Source organism: Protomyctophum parallelum, assembly GCF_964188405.1.
Source record: "Protomyctophum parallelum genome assembly, chromosome: 20".
NCBI classification, from domain to species: Eukaryota; Metazoa; Chordata; class Actinopteri; order Myctophiformes; family Myctophidae; genus Protomyctophum; species Protomyctophum parallelum.
In genome coordinates, this window is record NC_139718.1 from 43613335 (window position 1) to 43637363 (window position 24029).

The following is a 24029-nucleotide window of genomic DNA, read 5'->3' on the forward strand; positions in this document are numbered from 1 at the left end:
AGTGAACCATGCAGAATCATGTCCCAAAATGATTAATGAGGGACCATGAGGCACCATAAGAGCCAGAGCAGTATTTATAAATGCACCCCTATAGTATAATTTATTTGCAGATATAATGTTACCCCCATTTCAGGCCTAGATCTGCTTGACTGGAAAAGTTAATATTGAGGTAGATCAGCATTTTTGGGTGGGCCCCACCAACCCCATGGTGCAGTTGCACGTCTTTCTTGGAGAGCTCAACATCCCGTAACTGCCAGTGACAGGATTGCTGAGTCTCTCATATTGAGAACTATATGTGTGGGCAGGAGAAAATTAAGATTTCAAATTTATGTCGAATCTGTCTTGAAAATGTATTCATGCGCCTGACTGTCTGTGGGGTAACAGAGAGGACAGGCACAGGTAATGAACAGAACATGGAAAAACAGAGTCCACACATACTCCTGTAGTATAGATCTAATAATAAATTACCACCAAGCTGGGGGACATTTCGAGCGTCTTTGCTCTTCCGCAGCCTAGGACTAGGAAGAGAGACTCTCTCTCTCTCTCTCTCTCTCTCTCTCTCTCTCTTTTATTGTAGTAGCCTATGTGACCGAGCATTTTCTGTCGTAGCCCCCAAATTGTGGAATGAGCTGCCCTCCCATGTCAAACTGGCCCCCACCATCGAGACTTTTCAAATCTCGCCTCAAGACCCACCTTTACACCTTGGCTTTTAATTCCGTTTGAACGTTTCTGTGTTTTTCGCTTATGGCTTTGTTGTTATGTGTTTTTATTTACCGTGTGATTTTGCTGGTATTTCTATGTTTTATAGCTTTTAACTTTCTGTACAGCTCTTTGTAAACCCTGAGTTGTGAAAGGTGCTATATAAATAAAGTGGATTGGATTGCGGTTGTATGTTCTTCTGTCCAGCACCTGGTCGCATATGCACAATTTGTAGCACACTTCCGGTGTGCTGCTCAGCGGCTGCACTGCGACCCAGCGTGCCTTGTATGCCTTAATGTTTAATGTCAGTCGTTGTGCACTGTGTAAGGATGTGGAAGATAAGGGCCTTAGAAATCGCTCTGCTGATTCTGTGGATTATACACTCTTATAGAGTACTGCTAACCTCCTGCAGAGCCGCAGGGTTATGCATAATATAATATCCCAAACTGTTAATAGATAATAACATGCATTGTGCACACATATTTGCTGAACCGAAGCGCCTGCAAGATTGTCTTCAGAGTATAAAATGTCTTTTCTTTTATGTCTACATAATTTCGGAATGATTTTTATCTCTCTCTCGTCAAACCAGAGTTGCTCTCCAGCCTGCTCTCATTCGATACAAAAGATAAGCTATAGATCACAGGTTTTCAAAGTGAAGGCTGCCAGTGGGGTGTCGCCCGGGAGGGCCAATTGGGAAGGATAAGGAAAGGTTTTGACAATAATTTCGACAAACGGTTTCTTCAAAAATAGCCGGCCTGCAGGCTGCACAGCCATTCGCAACTGGGGCTGCAGCCGGAGGCTCTGGCTGTGGGGATCCTTTGACGTTTGGAAACGCATGCATGGTCTGCTAGATCATTTAGCTGTCCCATCCCGAGGCAACTGGCACGCTCACCTCACAAGCCATCAGTGCACGATGGGTGCACGGTGGGTGCCAACCCAATATAGACACAAAGACAAATGAAGTTGTCAGCACTCACAAACATATAAGCACATACTGTAACACTTTTAATATGGCACAGCAGAAGAAAGGAAACGGCCTTAGACCTTCCTCAGAGTTTCCGAGACACATGTGGGTGTGTGAAGTCTGGTTTTAGGACATGGCTAAGACTATCTCATACACATCACGCCCTAAACGTGTGACCTTGCTAGGTCCCATTGATGATAGGGCCTATCTAACTAATATATATAAAAGATCACACCGTGTGAACTGAGTGGTGCAACTCCCCTCCCCCCCCCCCCCCCCCCCCCCCCCCCCCCCCTCTCTCTCTCTCATTATCAGGCAACAGTGCAGCACTGTCTCTCTCTCTCTCTGTTTCTGGCACAACAGCGCCCCTACTGGTACTCATAGTCATACTGGTGCTCATTAACGTCACATAGTCACATATGTGAACACGGACATTGCCTTTCCTTGGAGTGGTTGCACCACTCAAAAATAAGTAAGTGTGTATACTTAAGTATACACTTAAGTATGTACACTTTGGCTTGACTATAGGTCTTGGTTATGGTTGATTTATAAATGTGATACTGTGTAATAAATTGTTTTCTTCTTCTAAATTAAAAATGTATTCCGTTTTTTTCTTCTTCTCCAGTATTTAGTATTCAGCAGCCAAGGCTATGGACATGTTAGTGTTTGTTTAGATATGAGCGTAAATCATTTGACAGTCAGCCACGTCTACGGATTTAATGTTTGCTTAGGGCACTTATGACATACAGTAAATCGCTTGCGGGGGACGGGGGACGGGGGACGACGACACTGTGGAGTGGGGCTACATTAGCCGGGCCAAAAGGTCCCAGAGGTCTGTGCACGGCCCTGGATATAATAACATGTATTGAGGAGGGTGGTTTGTTCCTTTAATTGGCTCCGCGGGAGACGTTATTCTCCATTCAAGAGGGGCCAAAAAAAGACCCAAATGATAGAGCGAGGAAGCGAGCTCTGTTATCCACACGCAGTATCTTCTTCCTGCCACCAGTGATTCATAAAGGAAGGACCCCCTAGGAGGCGTTTTGATTCACATATGAGAATACTCCAGAAGAACCTTGAAAGATGTGCAGATGACACTTGGAGGGAGATTAATCGCGTTTGGATCGTAGCAACAAAGGATCCCAGCAGCACGCAGACCACATATTCTCACGTAGTTACGTTAACTGGTGCCTTCGGCAGCCCCCTCTAAATGCCTCCGTCGTCGCTGCTTTTTGATATGGCTGTCACACGATAATTTCTGTCTTTGTGGCCCCTCCTGTGCACAGCTTTGTGTGTTTTGTAGCACGGAATGCGATGATTTGATTGGCTGAGCACGGAATGTGACTTTTGATGTATGATGATGATAAGAGAGCGCCCCTCACTTCACACGAGTGTGATTTTTTATAGACACACCACTGATTTTCAACCTTTTTCATGTTAGGGAAAATAGGCACATCATTTCTGAACAGATTAAAATATAACAATGCTTAGAGAAAAAGGTTTAGCATCATGAAAATGTGCTCTGAGCACAAGTTATTACCCTATCTTCAACTTGGCAAAAGGACCGGCCGTGGCCCAGGCCGTAGCGTAACGGTCTGGGCACCGGACTGGTAATCCAGTCGCAGTGTGCCGCGGGTTCGACTCCCGGACCCGACACGGCCTTTACTGCATGTCATCCCCCCATCTCTCTCCCGTTTCCTGTCAGCCTACTGTCTGTCCCTTCAAAAATCAATAAAAGGCGTAAGCCGCAAAATAATATCTTACAAAAAAAAAGGAAAAAAGGACCGGCCGTAACGCAGCCACAACATTCTGACTCCGAAATTAACCAACCGCCCATAGGCATGTCACTTTGATTCTACAGCCGAACGTGAAAGAAAATATAATCCTGGGTACCGAGGCTATACTTTGATTCAGTCATAAACAAACCCAATATGCCCATATATGCATATATGGAGATCCGGTTGTCCATAGCCATGCACAGATCCGACCGCTATGCACATATGCATGGCCATCGAGGGAGTGCGGTGCCTGTCGCTGCAGTTGTTCGGATATGCAGTTGTCCAGAACCGTCGATCTAACCAATATGCTCATATATGGGCATGCCAATGGGTATATGGGCATATGCATCAGCAGGGGTCTCCATATATGGGCACAAAAGGGACGCAGACATGGATACTGTGTACTCTGAGTAGACAGTGTAAATATAGCTGATCGGTGACAAGGGTTTCACACGTCTCCTAGACCAGGGGTTTCCAAACCATTCCCTGCCATGAAAGACCCCCCAAGCCAGCCACTGGCGGTGGGTAGGCCTATTGTAAAATAGCTTCTTCTTTTTTTTAAGAAAAGAAAGAAAAGAAAATAGCAAAAAATAAACAAGGTCACACAACACGTCTGGTTGTAGATCCGCTATAATCTATTCTTTATTTTGTATTGTTTGGAAATATTGGATTTTTTTTTAACAATTATATGACATGCCCAAAAAAGAAAAAACCCACATGGTTTTTCATTTTCCTCCCTCACCCCCCCCCCCCCCCCCACACACACACACACACACACACACACACACACACACACACACACACTTTGAAAACCACATGTGTCCTATAGCCAAAATAAAATAAAATGTTTGAACTGTCTATGCACAACTGATTTTCCAATTTTCCACACCTCTGCTCCGCTCATGTTGTTTTTGTCACTTTGCGTTTCCCTGTCTCTCTATAGCAGAAATTTAGTGAGAAGTTGTTTTCCTTCGATCTTTCCTCCAGAGCATGGCAATAGCGAGCCAGTGCCCAGCCCATTACTGGAGCCAGTTTTGTTTTGTTCGGCTGCGACGTGCTCCCATCTGGTTTCCAGTGAAAATGCATCACTCCATTAACATTGCCTGTGATCTAGAGGATGCTTTAATCTAAGACTATAAACTCCACTTAATTACATCCTCCAAAAGACCTCTATTAGTATAACGCAATCAAACAGGGAGCAGCACATCCATTTTGGCACGTCAAACACGGCCAAAGTGGCTCTCTTGAAAATGTTTTGCTTTCGTCTCACAATCAAATCTGAGAATCATATTCCGTGAGGATCCTCGGATGGGTTTGGATTCGGGCGCTTGTGTGTTTTTGTGGGAGAGGGAAGGGGGGAAAAAAAGATGCGCTGCTAATGGGGAAGGGATGCACTCCCTCACTCTCTGAGCGGCATAGAAAGACCATAAGGACTGGAGTGAGTGGAGGGAACTCTAAACAGACTCTCTCTGTGGCACGCTGATGATGGCATTATGCTTGACCTTTCATGCTCTTCACTCTTATTACCTCCAGTCAAATCCATACGCATGCAACGCCCGTGTGGACGGTGCCACTTTAACTTGCTCTAGATGTATTTCTTCTTCTTCTTTTTAATGATTAAAACCTTCAACAAGCGAGCAAGGATGATGGTCTGGTTTAAATCTCTCTATACAAAGAGGTTATTTATTTATGAAACACAATGCCATGGCGAGCGGAGCTTTTGTCATGGTGTCATGATAAAAAAGATCATCATGGAAAAACGACTGACGTAGCGTTGCAGCACATTTTGTCTGTTCACACAACTGAACCGTTTCTTCTTTCTTTTTTTTTTAGGCCTAGAATTTGTAAACTTGAATGACACTTTGTGGCTGCGTAGAGCTACCAAAGGAGGTACCAAGAACATCAAAGATCCAGTCCCCATTACAGTCTGTCTCCTTCCTGTCAAAGTGTGCTGACATTTGGGTGACACATCTGGGTGGCCCATGCAGCACACATAATACCCTCTATAAAAATCCATTAAAACCGGAACTCTTAGGATTTAGAACACTACTTCTTCTGAAAAAACACGCCTTTGCCGCGATCACTCCTTATCTCTCCCCCCCCCCCCCTTTCCTGCCTCATTGGCTGCTGCAGTTCATTGGAGTGACCGGAAGTCACTCCAATGAACACCGGAAGTACGGCCGGCACACTGCCACTGGCAATATAGTGGCCAATCACAGCGCGTTAACTTATCAATTTGATTCAAAGGATCTTTATTGGCATAAGAAAACAAACATCGCCTCCGATTGGCCTATACCGAATGTCCCCTTATGTGACGCACATGGAAGCTTGACACACGCCCCGAGAGCCGAAGGAGGCGTCTACCTATCTATGTCGATGGCTCAACAGGCTAATGTTTCAACAGTAACAGTGACTATTAAGTGACATTCTGCATTGAGATCTATGGGAAACACATCAGTGAACGGGGTCGGAGGTTGTGGTCGAAACTCACCCTGACTGACGCTCGTGCATTAGTGTGAGATATGTAAGGAAATATAGAAGAGCAACTCTTCCTCATGTGACTGAGAACGTCAATGCAGGATGTGATCATCACACTGTGTCAGCATGTACTGTCCATCGACTGTACATAGGGTTGTAATAAACCCCTCAGATGAGAGTTCAGTGGTGTAAAAAACATATAGGCTACGGTACTACGGTAGGCACTTTTCTACACAAATGTGGACTGATTGATTGAATGAACACTTTAAGACCAAAGAATGTCCTTGAGGTCTTGTTTCCTAGGCTATATGTATTCAATTCATAAACATAACATAAAAAACGAACGAGTAGGAAAATAGTGATATATATGGTCGGATGAGTCACCATTGTTTCAGATCACCATTAGCTACAGCTAGCTCCCCACACATTATTATATTACATTAATCTCATTATTTATTGGGCGAGTGCACATGCATGGCATGCACAGAGATAACTATACAGGCCCGAATGCTTTACCTATATGGTTTGGGTCCACTTGTCCCCTTACAGAGGGCAGGGCCGCTGCAAATCAATACAAAGTTATTTGAGTGCTAACTTCCAAAAGCCCAAACCACACCAATATGATTTGCCATGCAACTCCTTGCAACATGCAACTACATATTTGCAACAATTTGCAACCATTATCCCCAATGGCAGTTGCAAGGAGTTGCATTGGTGCGGTTTACCTTCAAACTGTTTGGTTGCAAGAATTGCTTTGCATTAGTGCGGTTTGGGCTTTAACAGGAATCCTTTCTATCATGAGGAGAGTGCTCTCTTCCAGGATCCAGGACAGTACAGGGCATGTCACTGAATGGTTGAATTATAAAGATCACACCAATGTGAAGTGACTAGTGAGCGGAAAATCCGTACTCAGACATATGGACATACATACATTGCCATACTCAGACGGACACACATGCATATGGACCCACATAGCTGTGCATATACTGTAGGAGACGGTGTGCCACCGCTCAAAAATGAAGCGGAATCATGTGCTGTTGGCCTTCGCAGTCACCAGATCTCAACTCACTCCGTAACTACGGGACATTTTGGACTGACATGGTAAACAATTTTCTCCATCACCATGCTGCACCATGCACCATCATCTAAACCAGTGGTTTTCAACCTATCATGGTCCATTATTTATTTTGCATTTTAGCCACGGACAACCATTTGATGAGATTTAGTCTCTCGGATACACGTTAAATATGTTGGATAAGATTGATGTGGTACCAGGAGAGACAACAGGCAAACGTTGATGTGATGAAAATAACAATTTCTTCCTTGTCCTTGGTACGGAAACGCTACTGCTACTGATTTAGGAGGCATTTGTAGAATCGGCCTCAGGTCTTAAATGGGTTAATTAATTAATCAGCCTACATTTATTGATTATCATGAATAATGTATACAGTATAAGTTAGCTACTTATTATATATCATGCAGGGGCTTGCCAGCTAATTTTACAAGCAAAACATTTCTTAATTAATTAAAAAATATATATTTAGTATTTCTATTTACTAGTTGTTTTCTCTCTCTGAATCATAGACTGTAAAAAAAATTACTCTGAATACAATAATATCCTGCCCTGCTACGGTACTACGGTAGGCACTTTTCTACACAAATGTGGACTGATTGATTGAATGAACACTTTAAGACCAAAGAATGTCCTTGAGGTCTTGTTTCCTAGGCTATATGTATTCAATTCATAAACATAACATAAAAAACTAACGAGTAGGAAAATAGTGATAGGCTATAATATGGTCGGATGAGTCACCATTGTTTCAGATCACCATTAGCTACAGCTAGCTCCCCACACATTATTATATTACATTAATCTCATTATTTATTGGGCGAGTGCACATGCATGGCATGCACAGAGATAACTAGAAAAAGTGCCCTTCTGGGCACAGGTCTCCACCAGGTTATCCACAGATCCGTGCAGTTAGAGGTAAAAACACTTTTCGGCCAGTTATAGCGCCACCTTGAGGCTGAGTTGAAATTGTTCATGTGGCATTTCGTCCTCGGCCTAGTGGGAATGTGCGTGCACAATTTCACGGAAATCACGCGATGTGTTCATGATTTGCAGCATTTTGTTTGAAACTGAGCACTCCTGAACTTTGGAAGCCAATCTTAACCAATCAGGATGGAGTCTGAGAAATCTGAAAGACCCGTTTCGTTGAATGGCTCTAGAGAGACTGTGTACTAATTTGCGTGATGTTTGGACAAAATCTGTAGGTGTACTGTGAAAAAACTTGTTTTGCACAAAGCGGCCTCCTGGTGGCGCTATAACAGGCCGTTCTGGAAAGTTTGGGGCAGAGGTTCATCGTTGGCATCCAGGGAGTGTGTGTGCAAAATTTGGCATCGACCGGGTTAACGGTGGCCGAGATTAGCTGTTCACGGACACACACACGGACACACACACACACGGACACACACACGGACGGACGAAGTGCAAAACATACTCTCCCCACATGCCTTCGGCCTGGTGGAGACAACTATACAGGCCCGAATGCTTTACCTATATGGTTTGGGTCCACTTGTCCCCTTACAGAGGGCAGGGCCGCTGCAAATCAATACAAAGTTATTTGAGTGCTAACTTCCAAAAGCCCAAACCACACCAATATGATTTGCCATGCAACTCCTTGCAACATGCAACTACATATTTGCAACAATTTGCAACCATTATCCCCAATGGCAGTTGCAAGGAGTTGCATTGGTGCGGTTTGCCTTCAAACTGTTTGGTTGCAAGAATTGCTTTGCATAAGTGCGGTTTGGGCTTTAACAGGAATCCTTTCTATCATGAGCAGAGTGCTCTCTTCCAGGATCCAGGACAGTACAGGGCACGAGGTCACTGAATGGTTGAATTATAAAGATCACACCAATGTGAAGTGACTAGTGAGCGGAAAATCCGTACTCAGACATATGGACATACATACATTGCCATACTCAGACGGACACACATGCATATGGACCCACATAGCTGTGCATATACTGTAGGAGACGGTGTGCCACCGCTCAAAAATGAAGCGGAATCATGTGCTGTTGGCCTTCGCAGTCACCAGATCTCAACTCACTCCGTAACTACGGGACATTTTGGACTGACATGGTAAACAATTTTCTCCATCACCATGCTGCACCATGCACCATCATCTAAACCAGTGGTTTTCAACCCTTTTCATATCATGGTCCATTATTTATTTTGCATTTTAGCCACGGACAACCATTTGATGAGATTTAGTCTCTCGGATACACGTTAAATATGTTGGATAAGATTGATGTGGTACCAGGAGAGACAACAGGCAAACGTTGATGAAAATAACAATTTCTTCCTTGTCCTTGGCACGGAAACGCTACTGCTACTGATTTAGGAGGCATTTGTAGAATCGGCCTCAGGTCTTAAATGGGTTAATTAATTAATCAGCCTACATTTATTGATTATCATGAATAATGTATACAGTATAAGTTAGCTACTTATTATATATCATGCAGGGGCTTGCCAGCTAATTTTACAAGCAAAACATTTCTTAATTAATTAAAAAATATATATTTAGTATTTCTATTTACTAGTTGTTTTCTCTCTCTGAATCATAGACTGTAAAAAAAATTACTCTGAATACAATAATATCCTGCCCTGCTCCACTCCCCAGTCCAGATGGTGGCGCTAATTCACCTCTAAGCTGGTTTGCCAAGAAGCAGAAGTTGCTCGAGCTTGCCTTCCGCTCTACAACACACACAGGCACAACAATGGCGTCCTGCGTTGAGGTGTGTACATTTTATCTGTGCTTAAAATATGAATAGATCCACTTAATTTGGGATGTTGGCAAATTATCCTCGCCAAATATGACTCGTGTGGCAGAAACAGTTTCACACAGCCGAGGGAAACGCTGCTTTGTACTTTGTCGTTACTCGTGTTACGGTGTTTGTTTACAGTGTTGTATTATGCTAAGCTAACGTAGCTACACGTAAACTAGTAACTGGTGTTTATTAGCTTGTTTCTTAGTAGTAGCCTAAGATTTAGACTCTCGTAATATGTATTTTGTCGATTCTGACAAGTCTGAACCAACATATTATCTCTATGTTGTGTTGAGACATTATTGTGGGAATTATTTCGCCTCTGACTGACGGGCTCCGTCATGGAATATTGGTTTTATTTTTTATTTTTTCGAAAATATCATTTAGCCAGCCAAGAGATAATAGTTGCTCTTCATAATAGTTCCAGTTACATTTGAATCATTTTATCCATCTACATTTTGGCTTGAAAATAGCAGATCTTTGCTTGCTCAGGGACTACAGATGCAAATTAGCTCATGGCGAACTCTCCCATTTACATGGATTTGAAAATTGACGTGTTGATTAATGTGCATTGTCCCTGTTAAATAAATTCAAGCTCACCGCGCCGGCCCTCACTTCGTGCTGAATGCTTGTACGTGTAACGAAGACTCACTTCCAGTTGCTCATTGGAGATTTAGTCTCTATACATGGGGATATTCGACTAGGACAGGGGTTTTCAACTGAGTATGAACCTGGGGACCACCACCCTGACTGAGAATCAACCTGGGGACCACCACCCTGACTGAGAATCAACCTGGGGACCACCACCCTGACTGAGAATCAACCTGGGGACCACCACCCTGACTATAGAATCAACCTGGGGAACACCACCCTGACTGAGAATCAACCTGGGGACCACCACCCTGACTGAGAATCAACCTTGGGACCATTGTTGTTTTGGGAGGGGGGATATGGTCGTGGTGTAGGGGGGACTTATTCTATGAGTAAGCGGGCACATTTCCTTATAATGGTGACTCAACCAGGCAATCCGGTATGGTTTCCCTTGAGATTCTAACTCACAAGTTCTTGACATCCGTCTTCCCAGTAACTGACAACATCGACGTGTCATCATTTGTCACCAGTTTATTTACTGCATTGTTTCTCAACTTTCTCAACTCAATACAATAAATTCAAATACGAATCTTCACTTTCCTACATTACTAAATGCATGGTCAGGGACCACATGCAACACCTTCACGGACCACCAGTGCTCCACAGACCACCTGTTGAAAACCCATGGACTAGGACGTTGGGCTATATAACATATCCGACTAGCACGTTGGGCTATAGCCTATATGACATGTCTAGTATGACAAATAATCCCTACATTTGGTCCGGGTTGACCTAGTGCTGACATCAGATCGATGTGGTAGAACCCATATATCGATAGATCTTATTGGCTTAATCATCGTGACAAAGCATAGTCGGATAATATAATGGAGGTGTGCTCAAGGTTACGGGCAGAAAAGCATCCTGGTTTAAGTTCTAATCGGACACCACTGCAGAGGGGTCCTAAACCCAGACAACCAGCATCAAAGCTATAAAATGGTAAATGGTGCATTTATATAGCGCCTTTATCCAAGGCGCTTTACAGAGATTGTGATCATTACATTCACCCATTCATACACCGATGGCAGCGGAAACCATGCAAGGCACCAACTAGCACATCGGGAGCAATTAGGGGTTCAGTGTCTTGCTCAAGGACACTTCGACAGTAACTCTGGGGGAGCCCGGGTTCGAACTGGCAACCTTACGGTTACCATCCAGGCACTCTACCCCTGAGCCACCGCCGCCCCTATGCTATGAGCTGTTTTATAGTACGTTTTTAAGTATATCTTTTGTTAGATATATATTATTATATTTTTGTCAGATGGAGGTCGGCAGCCAATTCAATGTCATTTTGGGGGTCCTTGACTTGAGAAAATGTCATAACCACTGCTATACACAGACTAATAAATGTGTGATAAATATTGTTCTCAGGAGTCTGTCTCTGTTGCTGACGAAGAAGCAACAGGAGGTCTGGCGTCTGAGAAGAGAGAAGCGAGACTCCGAAAGTTCCGGGAGCTGCACTTCAAACGAGTGAGTCTTAATATCTAGAGATGACCCGCACCATTTCTTCCCTTACCGATTCCGATACCCATGTGTACTTTAAACAGATCTAGGACAGTGGTTCTCAAAGTGGGGTCCAGCCGCTGCGACCCTTGTGTTCCTTGAGGGGGTTCCAAATGGACCCTTACTGGTGAAAATTCTACTATGAAATTTCATCATGTGATAAATTACCTGGGATTCGGTGTTTTAGTCCGACGTCATTTTGTAGTCCAAGTGGCACCAGCCACTGGCAATATGGCAATATCTGAACGCGTGAATCTTTTTACAACAATGTTATTTTTCAGAAAGGAAGCCATCGAGGGTTAAATGGGTCTTAATGCTTCCAACTCGAGTAGAATTATTAATGTTCTGTACAAGTGTCCATGACAAAGAAAATATATGATGCGGAGACAATAAAGACTATTATTATCATTATTATAGAAGGTGGTAACAGTCCATTTGCTCAGTACAATATTTCGGGGGCATATTTAGAATGTGTGCAGGGCTGAGTACGTTGAATCTAGTTTGCATTCATACAGTACGTACGATCTCTATAGATGATTTAGTTGACACAATGAAATAAAATGGCGATAGTATTCAGTGTGGGGCAGACAGCCCGTCACAGCCAGATTTGGAAGGACAGCAGTAAAATGAGACTTTAGTGGTTGTTCTAGTCTCAGATGGGTTCAAACACTGCTCCGACGGAGGGACACAGTATGGCCCTTACTTATCAACGTGGTGTACACCCAAAATTGGGTCACAGCAAAGTAATGTTTTATTTATTTATCTACCACTATTTCATTTTCGGGCAAGTGGGCATGACCTTTGGGCAAGTGAAACATGACCTGTAATTGCCAGACGGGTAGCCGGGGTAGGTACCTCCGGCCCTGAGACCTTAGTGCCGAGTTATCCCTGACTTCAACTCACTTATCCCATTCTGACCTGAGATCAGATTCATACGAGGTTTCCGCCGGACAAACACTGGGTCTGATGAACCCATTCTGACCTGAGATCAGATTCTAAAAATGTCATTCGCTCTTCGATTTTTAAATAGCTAAAGCATAACATGATGCCGACACCAAAATGGGTGCCCGGTCAGAATGGGTTAATACAAATGGAGGAATACTTGGCATTTGTGATCTGTTGTGCTTCCACATTTTCATTATTCTTATTATTATTGTAGAATGAAGCACGCAAGCTGAATCACCAGGAGGTCGCAGAGGAGGACAAGAGACTGAAACTTCCGGCCAACTGGGAGGCCAAGAAAGCTCGACTGGAGTGGGAACTGGCTGTGGATGAAAAGAAAAAGGTGTTTTTATTTGATCTGTTTCTTCTCTATAACCTTTTTTAATAACATGTTCCCGGGATAGCAGATGGAAATTAAATTTCCTCTTCTACCCTGGATTTCAACTCTTGATTCGTGCGTGTGACATGTGCTGACATTTAAACTTTTTGCGCTAATGCTCGGGGGATACATTGAATGCGAAAGTGAGACATTGACCTTTGGCACGATCTAAATGTCTCCATAGAAGAGCAGGGAGACGAAATACAACCGCCCCAAATGTATTCATTATATTACACTATACAGATTGGACCTAATTACATTTTATTCAATAACAGAATGATACTGAATAACAATTTTGTCCATAGTTTGCATACCAACCACTTCACCACTTTTCAACCAGGTCCTCACTAATAATCGTGGTAAAATGGCACAATTATTTTCTACTCAGTCTGTGTCTCATAGGAGGACTGTTCAGAAACCCGTCCACCAGTGACATCATCGTAAGGCAGATGTTTTTTTTAAACTAGATTTATTTTACAAAAATGTTTATTATCGTGAGAACGATGGCTTCCATTTTCGCATTGCAACTTTTCAGGACTAGAAAGCCTGCCGTTTCTATTGGCTTGGATTCCCCATCGATGATGTCACTGGTGGACGGGTCTCTGAACTGCCCACAGCCCTCCTATGAGACGCAGACGGAGTAGAAAAATATCGTGCCATTTTATCATGATTATTAGTGAGGACCAATTTTGAGACGCAGACAGAGTAGAAAGATATTGTGCCATTTTTATCATTATTAGTGAGGACCACTTCCAAGATAGGTTGGAAAGTCGTGAAGTGGTCCTTTAATAAGCACAAAAACGACGGATACATCGACTACTGGCATCTGTGATTTTAACTTATTTGCCAATACACTGATGGCAGTGAAGAGACGCCCACTAGTTGTAGTGAGGGTATCCCGGCCGTGGGGCATTTTCACTTTCTAAAGCAGCCTGAAAACCAATCCTGGCAGCCAGCTCAGTAGCGTGCTTCGCTAATCATTAGACACCGAGTCCCAATCAATCCACACCTGGGATCTAATCCAGCTGGTGACACTATTTTTTAAAATTATTACACTAGAGGACTAGAGGCCCCTCACTGGTGAAATGTATTGTTGCATCAAAGAAAGTAAACTAGGATACTCGGTCAACTTGCCTTGGAATCATTTAAGTATCGTGCTATTATTAGATGAACAAAGAAAATGTTAATTTAGTGGTTTTGTTGTCTGCTAGTCCATGTGAGTACTGAAATGGCTGATTTGTGACCAGCTCTACTGCACTCAAAAACTATTTGTTTATGTTAACATTAGAATAAGACAAATTCTTGGTTTGTCATAACTTTTGAACGCTTGGTTTTAACCCATTAAAACCGAGTAAGCATCTGTGTCGTCTTCGTCGATTTTTGCGTTGGCTATTTAAAAAAAGAAAAGAAAATAGCAGATGTACAAGCTCACAGCACGTCACTTTGTGCTGCGCTGCATTTGTGGAATCGACCTCAGGTGTTAAAGGGTTAAGGTTGTCATGATGTTTTAGCATAAAAGTGATTTAATAAATAACCGAGGAGGAAATGGAAAACATGTTAAATGTAAACCATGTGAGCTGCTTTGAATGAGCACTGTGTCCAAACCCTTCTAACTGTTACATCAAAAACTCTGATGCCTTTTCTCATCTGGTGACAGTTGAACTATCCGTCAAATACAACAATACTTGCTTTATTAGAATCTCCCCTTTCCGACAGTGTGTGTGTGGAGAAGCAGGGCACACATGTCTCCAGTGTTTGTTTTTCCAACAACCATATGTGTGCAGTATATTACCACCACACTTGTTTCAGATCTCGATGCTTTTGCCGATATGTGCACATTCTGACCGTGAGATCCTCGTCAAAATGTACTCTTAAAACCACCTTGAAATGTGGCGTCAAAAATGCGACATGAATCGCAAAACCCAAACGTTTTTATGCCGTACGTAATTGTCACTTAATGTTACGTAGTACTGCAATTAACGACACGTCAAGTCTGTTATCTAGTGTTTCATGGACGTGTGCTGTGTGGGCGCAGCAGATGAGTGCCGTGGCCTGGTGATGGGGACACCCGAGGCGTGGTCAGGTCCTCCTTGAACTGGGGACCGCATGTAATTCCGACGGAGCATTAGTCCGACATGTGTCCGCATGTCGGACATGCGCTGCTCCCGTGCTTGGTTAGGTTAGGGTTTGAGGTGGGTTGTCGTTTGTCGGACCAAAGACTAGTCTGAACTATGTACTGCACTTGCTTTCACTACACGAGTGCGTGGGATTGGCACAACAACAAAATATATTGTTGCTGTCGGGAGGATACCTCATAACGGGTTTCCTCTCGACAGCAGACATATATATATATATATATATATATATATATGTATATATATATATATATATATAAGCACACGGGACGAGTGTGAACCTTTTGGACTCCCTTTCCTTGTGTTCAGGACTGCGCAGCTAATGGCGAGAACTACGACAGAGTGAAGCTGCTGGATATCAGCGCCGATGACGCCGAGCGGTGGGAGAGGAAGAAGAAGAAGAAGAACCCCGACCCTGGATTCTCAGGTGAGCATCGCCACCGTGTCCTCTTGTGTAGAAACGAGTGGGTCACTTTCCCCCCAAAAGCAGCCATGCACAGAACAATACTGGTACCGTTACTTTCCCCCCAAAAGCAGCCATGCACAGAACAATACTGGTACCGTCACTTAATCATTTTCAACCAACGCCAATTTAATCTGCTGAAAAAAAGGGGGGATTGCAGCGTTTTAAAGCAGTTTTCCATGACAAGCAACGATCAAGTCTGGGCAGTGGCTCTTCAAAAGTTTGAGAACTAGAATTTGTGGCCTTCTGGAGTGAGTGTGGAAATGTAATGGCACTCTCTCATCAAAGTTGTCCACCTATAATACCAAGCGAGTACTTGTCCCGTGGTGTGGTTAACCCATTCTGGGCGGGAACCCCTTTTGGTGTTTTAAACATCATGTTATAATTCAGCTATTGAAAAATAGCAGATCTACAAGCTCATAGACCTACAAGCTACGAGCTTGTAGGTCTGCTATTTATTTTTTTAATCGTGAAAATATTTATTTCAGAAAACTGGAGGATTTAGAAGATTTCTTTTTAATGTTGAGGTCAGGCCTAATAATCTGCTCAATAAATGTACATGTGATGTATTTTTCTCCCTCAAACAAATTCCTCAAGCAGGCTTTTACTGTACCTTTTTTTACTTTGCTCTCTTTTAAATAATAATCCTAATTATTTAACACAATTACTCGTTGAGTTTGGAAACATCAATGAATTTGAAAAAAAGTGCCTTCAGTGGATTATCCTGAGGAGCGTTTCTCAGTTCATTGTTTTGCTATTTTGTTGTTTGGTCAATGGCCATAGACCACTTTGTATTTGAATTTCAGATGATTAAACAAATTGGTCAGATTGCCTTGTGGTGCACAAACCACCGTGTCTGACCCAAGGACTCTCTGTCCATCATGTTGGCTGGAGCTACAGCTGCACGATTATAGCAAAAATGATAACCATTGTGAGATTATCCAATTAGCTGGGGCTAAACAGTTCCCTGGATCCTACAGCATCCTACACACTCCTTCAGTTACTTACTGACAAAAGACAGGTCTCCCTTAAATGTTCCTTCCGTCAAAACATCAAACGGACCATCACCATGTTGGGTCTGTTTGATCCTAATAAAGCAGATTCTTCTCGACTTCGAAAGTCAATAGAACACTCTGTGTCGTAAATGTAACGTTCAAAGTAGAGTGTGCGCATCAGCAGGGCAGAGATTTAAAAAAAAACGATGGCCACAAAAAACATGGCAAACTAGCTTTCAACTTTTAATTCTTTTTTGTGCCTGACTTTGTGAGCCGAATGCACAAACGGTATAAAGAAAAGGGCTTACGCTGGATTCTTAACACAAGACCACACGATTTTCATATATAGCCAAACAAAATGCGGCATTGCAACTCAATAATCGTTTCGTCTGGAATTCTGGATTAATCTTGTCATAATCATTGACCGGCAACATAGATTGATCGTAATCGAATCAAACGTTTGATTAATTGCACAGCACTACAAGAAACTATCAGGCTTTTCGTGTTTTTTCGGCGGTGTAGAAGTTTCTATAATTTGTTTTTACATAACTTACTGAAATGATTTAAACCGATGGCAGAATGTTTGGGAAAATTGTCAGCAGTAATATCAAGTATTCTGTGTCTGGTCGTAGCCAGACCACCGTTGTGGTTTAACTCATTCTGGGCGGGAACCCCTTTTGGTGTTTTAAAGCATTATGTTCTACTTTAGCTATTGAAAAATAGCAGATCTACAAGCTCATAGCGAGTGGCACGCTACGAGCTTGTAGGTCTTTTGACGTTTTTAACGTTTTTAACTCTAATCTTTGCTTCTGGAGGGTCCCTGGAATAACATATTTCCAGATGGGGGGTCGGCGGCCAATTACATATTTTTTGGGGTCCTTGACATGAAATATTGAGCACCACTGATATAGAAACATCGGTTTTTCAGAAAACTGTCAGGATTTAGAAGACCTTTTTTTTTTTTTTTTTTTTGACGTCGGGCCTAAATGGGTTAATCCGTTTTCGTAGCGTGAACATCAGTTATGCACAAAATAACATACAGTTATGGCTTATTCTATTAGAATTCTTCAAGAGTATGAAGCGATGACTTGTTCACCCACACTGGTGGTGTCCTGTTCTGGTCATCACCTTATGTGATCAATGGCTGGCTCTCTATGATCACCTTTTTACCGCTCAGTGAGATTTTTCCATGCACCGCGGGTCGGTATGCACTTCTGAAATCCTTTTTACAATTGCGTAGACACAACAGGAAATAACGCTTTGGACAAATCACTATTAGATCAGGGCGACTCCTATTTTGGGCACGGATAACACCGCTGCAATGCTTCAGAAGTTCAGTCCTTCGGTTTAGCGAACTGTAATCTAATACAATTTAAGTTTTGAGGAAACGAGTGGTGTAAAGTGATTGGATTATGCCATGCCCTGGTACCTGATTGGTTAATGGGGCGCTTGAAGGCCTGCCATGGCGCAGTACACGGTGGGAGAGAATGGCGCTTTTCCTGCAAGAGCAGCCATGCACAGAACAATACTGGTACCGTCACTTTCCCCATGCACAGAACAGAACAATATGGGTTGCGTGTAAGAAGCCCTAGGGATATTAATCATTTTCAACCACCGCCAATTTAATCTGCTGAAGAAAAAAAAGAAGGGGGGGGATTGCAGCGTTTCCCTAAATATGGCTCCCATCTGTTGAATCAAAACCCCTCTGTGGATTTAACCCTCTGGGGAGAAAATTATCACCAGAGCGTCTTGAGGAGAGCGGGGTGGTGGTGGTGGTGGGGTGCCTCTTCTCTTCATCCCCTCCGTCCTAACTCCTAACCAGACGCAGGTTGCAGCGGGGCAGAGCCTTGTGTCTGCTCGCCGTTTGTTCCGCTAATTACAACCCCTCTCTCTCTCTCTCTCCTCCTCCTCCACCGCCGGTCTCCTCTGCAGGTTACGCCGAGGCCCAGCTGAGACAGTACCAAAGACTCACCAAGCAGATCAAACCTGACATGGACGGCTACGAAAAGCAGAAAGAGGAGTGGTGAGTGACGACCCCCCCCCCCCCCCCCAATATAAAGAGAAAGACCGTCCATGACGCGTGATTATGAATCCCACCTCAGCTCTAGGATAGACCCGTCTAATTGGCTCCCGGGCAGGTATCGTTTTTTACTGAAGTTAGGTTTAGGTATAGTTCTACAGAGGTTAGGTTAAAGGACCACTTCACCACATTTCAACCTATCTTCATATAATAGGTCCTCACTAATAATCATGATAAAATGGTGCAAGTCTTTTCTACTCGGTCTGTGTCTCATAGGAGGGCTGTGGGCAGTTCAGAAACCGTCTTCCAGTGACATCATCGATGGGAAATACAAGCCAATAGAAACTGCAGGCTTTCTAGTCCTGAAAAGTTGCAATGCGAAAATGGAAGCCATCGTTCTCACAATAATGAAAATCTAAATATTTTTGTGCCTAATGATGATGTCACTGGAAGACGGTTTCTGAACTGCCCACAGCCGTCCTATGAGACACAGACTGAGTAGAAAAGACTTGCACCATTTTATCATGATTATTAGTGATTACCTATTATATGAAGATAGGTTGAAAAGTGGTGAAGTGGTCCTTTAAGGTAAGTTTAGGCATAGTTTTACTGAGGTTAGGTTAAGGTTGGGTTTAGGCATAGTTGTATTGAGGTTAGGTTTAGGCGTAGATGCAAAAACGAGAACTGTCAATCGCACCGACTGCTGGCAGCAGCAGGGGTTGCCTAGAGCTGCGGGGGGGGGGGGGGGGGTCCATAATTTGGCTTCCATAATTTGGCTTCCATGACTGTACAGTAACAGTAAGTATCACCCTCTCTTTGATGTTCTCTTTAGCCGGGGTCACAGCCCTTACCAAACGGGAGGAACTAATGTTCCCCTGCGGGCATTTGTAGAAACTTGTGAATCCTCAAAAAGCAAAGAGGCCTATAAAGATGATTTGTGTAGACGTTGGGTGCCATTAAGCATATTACCGTGACATTTTTAATTGAGTCAAATGAGCTGTGAGCCTTGGCTTGCTGTAATCGCCCATCACATGCGCACAAAGCGTTCCCTATGAGTTTTTAGTGGTGTGCTGCCCACCCCCCCATCCCTTGCCCTGCCCCTGGCTGAGGTTTGGACATCGTTGCCCCCTCTCCCCGGTCCCCAAGATCATTTCATGTTTTCCAGAGCGTAATGCAAGGCATGCGCTCGGATGAGCAAAAGATGGTCATAGTTACAGCGGTTAGGCCCACATCAGCCAAAGACGGGTTTTGAGCCCGCAGGTTTTGAGCATTTAATGGATGCCATACGTCGAAACTGTGAAAGCCACCCACAATCCTGCCCCTCTCTCTCGTCACAATGACCGTGGGCCACAGTGGCGCAATCGGATGCCTGACCAAATGTGAACGATGGCGATCGAAACCGGTGATTTATTGACGGCCTCTGATTTCTTTTGAAACACCACAGCGGGGTAGACTTCCACCCCACATCCAACACCCTGATCCACGGCAGTCACGTCCCCACCAAGGAGGGCATCGACCGCATGGTGGAAGACGTAGAGAAACAGTAAGTATACACTTGGCACCAACAGAGACACACATGCGCACACACACACACACACACACACACACACACAAAGAGACAGAGAGGGACATAGATCTTCTTCTCTCACCGCCTCCCGTTCCATTCATCCCCCCGGTCCTAAATGGCTTCCATTAATGGTACAGCGGAGTCTGGACCACAGACGGTGACAGGCAGACGTTTTGTGCACTTTGGCGACAAGGCCTGATCTGATCCCACTAATTACGCTCCCGGTATATGGAAGCCCAGATGGAGCTGGGTGATAAAGAATCTGCGAGCATCTAGTGGTGCCATAACACTCTCTCTGCTGTCTTAATGGGACGCTTCATTGAGTAAATGATGCCTTATTGTATTCCTACACGACTTGCCACAAAGCAAATTGGCCCGTGTTCGAAAATCATCATGCCATAGTAAAAGAATAGCACGCGGCGATTGTACAGAAGCATTTGTCGTGGCCAGCACCTTTGATTTCCCCCCTCGCCTTAGTTCCTGTGAGATTTGTTATATCTGAGACAGTCTTAAGTTGTGTTTTGAGATGTGACTGTAGGATATTAGTAAAGACCTCTGCTTGCCAGGGAATGACGCACGGCACTGCTTTGAAGACGCAGTGAATTGAGACTGGGAGCTCACAGATTAACTAGTTTCCCTCTGTGTGTGTTCATTCTGCCGTTAGTTTCCCCCATTAGTTTTTTTTTTCTTCTTCCCCCTTTCATTGCCACGCCTGCTGTTCCAATTAAAATGACTACCACAAAATGATTGCCTGTGCTGATGATGGTGAAGCATCTTTGATTGGATAAGCCCAGCCAATTTAAGGCTTATCGTTGTGTAAAATCCTCCCTAAGCCGATCTGTGGTGTTTTTGCCGTTTTTTTTTTTTTTTTTTGCAGGATTGAGAAGCGCGCCAAGTACAGCCGCCGCAGGGCCTACAACGACGACTCCGACATCGACTACATCAACGAGAGGAACGCCAAGTTCAACAAGAAAGCGGAGCGCTTCTACGGCAAATACACCGCCGAGATCAAGCAGAACCTGGAGAGAGGCACGGCCGTCTAGTGGGACCGGCCGTCTCAGTGGAGACACTCTCAGCGTAAACTATACGCGTTCTGTCTCGGCATTAAACGTGTCGCTCCGGTCATGCATTCTACTGTACAGTACCGGTATATGGGTTATGTATTGTGTATGCATGACTAGAGCATGCTACTGTACTTGTAGCCATGTGTTCTATGTACACGACTAGAGCATGTTACAACTCTAGTCATGTGTTCTATGTACATGATTAGAGCATGTTAGAACTCAGTCCATTTCTTCTTTTTATATATATATAATTTGTATCCCAAGATTTTGTAACCCCATTTGTTTTCACCCAGTGTGGATCAATTTGAATGAGTGAAAATTGCCCTTTATTTTTTATTTCCTACATTTTGGTTTTAATTATTTCAAAAGATTTTCAAATAAATCCCTACAAATTTGTTAAAAACAAATTCAACTGTGTTTTTCAAAATAATTCCATTAAAACATTTTTAACATTTTAATCCATTCATTGGGGGAGGGGGTTATACTTACAAAGTAGTGAAAATAGCATATCTACAAGCTCACAAGAAGATATCAAATCTGAATCCGAAACCTCAATCCCTAACCTAACCATAAGCGGCGCATGTCGGACCATCGCATTTTCGCATCGCATCGTATGTCCCCGTGCTTCGGACCTTTGGTGTGTCGGAAAAGCGTGCGCACCCCGCTCACATCGTGTTGTGAGCTTGTAGATATTTACGTTATTTTCACTCAATTTTCTTTCGTGTATCGAGCTAAAAGGTTTGGTAACCACTACTCTAGTCAATTCAGTGGCTCTCAATTGGACAAACAGTGGATTTACTGTAGATGTATCTGTTTTTATTTTTTAGTATACAGTTCCTCATTGTGATACTTGGCAGAGTAACACGTTTTGTGTCATGGATATGGTTCTGTGACAACAACCGTATCATAGGACTTGTTATGAGGTCTTAAACCACTTAAGTTGAGACCTATTTTCAAACATCTTCAAAAGATTTTTGAAAATAGACCTGCAAAGCTCAGTGCGTCGTGACTCATGTCAACTTATCGACGCCCAGGCTTCAAGTGATTATTGTATTTTCTATATTTTGAATATGTTTTTGACACTTTGATCAATGCACAACATTCGTGTGCACAGAGAGCTGTTTGAAGATGGCCATAGATTGGTGGCCCTTCCTTTACTGTCCCAAGATGTGTGTACCAAAACAGCAGTCACCCCAAACATCCTTGATACGAGTTCAAGACCCCCTCCCCCCCCTCTCAAATAAAACCGCTTTAACCAATGTGGTTATCTCGCAGACTTATTGACGTTGCTGTGGGATCGCTGCGTGCGGCCCGACACGCCAAGCGTGAGAATAAAACACACAGCTATCATTACCCTCCAGGGCATGTGGAGCAGAGAAAATACCAACCGAAGAATGGATTAGTGTGGGCGCATGCGGAGATAAGACGCAACAATTAAGCAATTCAATTTATTTGTTATCGCCCGGTGCATCTGTCTTCAGCCAACATGCCCCGAGCTGCTAACATGAGCAGGGGAGGCTTGTGACCTGAGAGACAGATCAAAGGCAGAGACAACAGATTCCCATGCCATCTTTTTATATTCACTTACATACAGTAGTACTACTAGCGGTCCATTACTACAGCAGTATGCTTCCCTCTACAGGATGGAGTGTGGCATAGACACCTCATAACGTGGGGGGGGGTTGGGAATCTTCCAAGCAACAAATAATTATGGCGTGTGTGAACTGCACACTGAATGACGGTGTCCCAATTTGAATTGGGCCGGTTATTGTTTGTCTAGATTAAATAATGTGTTATAGAATATGTCAATATGGTAATGAGCTGGGACAGTTTAACTTCAAAGGCTAAGTGGTGTTGGTGAAACAAGTTGTTTGTGTTTTCCTGATATGGTGGAGGGGTAGCGTGTCAAATAATGCCTTTTGATATATGACTCTTCTCTGGCGCTGTTGGCAGATGAGTGGATACATTTTTCAGGTTCCTGATTGTTTTGCTTTTGTAGTTTTATCTCATGAGCCTGGGGGTTTTGGCATGTTGGCTTTCATTATTAGAAGAGCCAGAACACCCTATAGGGCGCCTGGTACTCCTCACCACAGAGTGTCTTTCTACTGTAGTTGCTTCACTTGCTTGCTACTGTTTGCCTCGTTAAAAATACACATGAAAGAGCTTTCTTTTTTTTTTTACTCGATAAAGTTGATGAGAAACTGATCAGTTAACCAGATTACTGGTTCTCAGGCGTGTTTGCACCTTAAAAGAAATAACGATGATTTGATAAGAACATGTCAACTTGCAGCCTCTTCCTCTGATGGACACAATTATTGTTGTTAAATTGTAAAGGTCAGGCCCTTTGATTTTGAAATACAATTAATGTGATGAGCTCAAATAGATGGTCTCCATGGCATAAGGGGAGAATAAAACATCAAATAAAGTTTGCCTCTGAGGGGCGACTTGTTGCATTTTTCTCAAGTCAATCTGAAAAGACGTTTTGTGTCTTTTAAACAATGGAATCCTTGTGTGTTATTTCCAGAACTGTCCTTTTTTTTTTTTAGGGGCTGCGCGCACACTCTCC

General features: G+C 43.4%; 1 protein-coding gene across 1 annotated transcript; it reads left to right on the forward strand.

Moving 5' to 3' along the window:
• The first annotated feature begins 9688 nt into the window (after positions 1-9688).
• syf2 (SYF2 pre-mRNA-splicing factor) lies at positions 9689-23934 on the forward strand. Its single transcript, XM_083791971.1, has 7 exons — positions 9689-9717; positions 11767-11865; positions 13058-13183; positions 15664-15781; positions 18745-18835; positions 20277-20375; positions 21277-23934. Exons 1-7 carry the CDS (start codon positions 9700-9702, stop codon positions 21440-21442), a joined length of 717 nt encoding a protein of 238 aa, XP_083648097.1. The 5' UTR covers positions 9689-9699; the 3' UTR covers positions 21443-23934.
• The last annotated feature ends 95 nt before the right edge of the window (positions 23935-24029 follow it).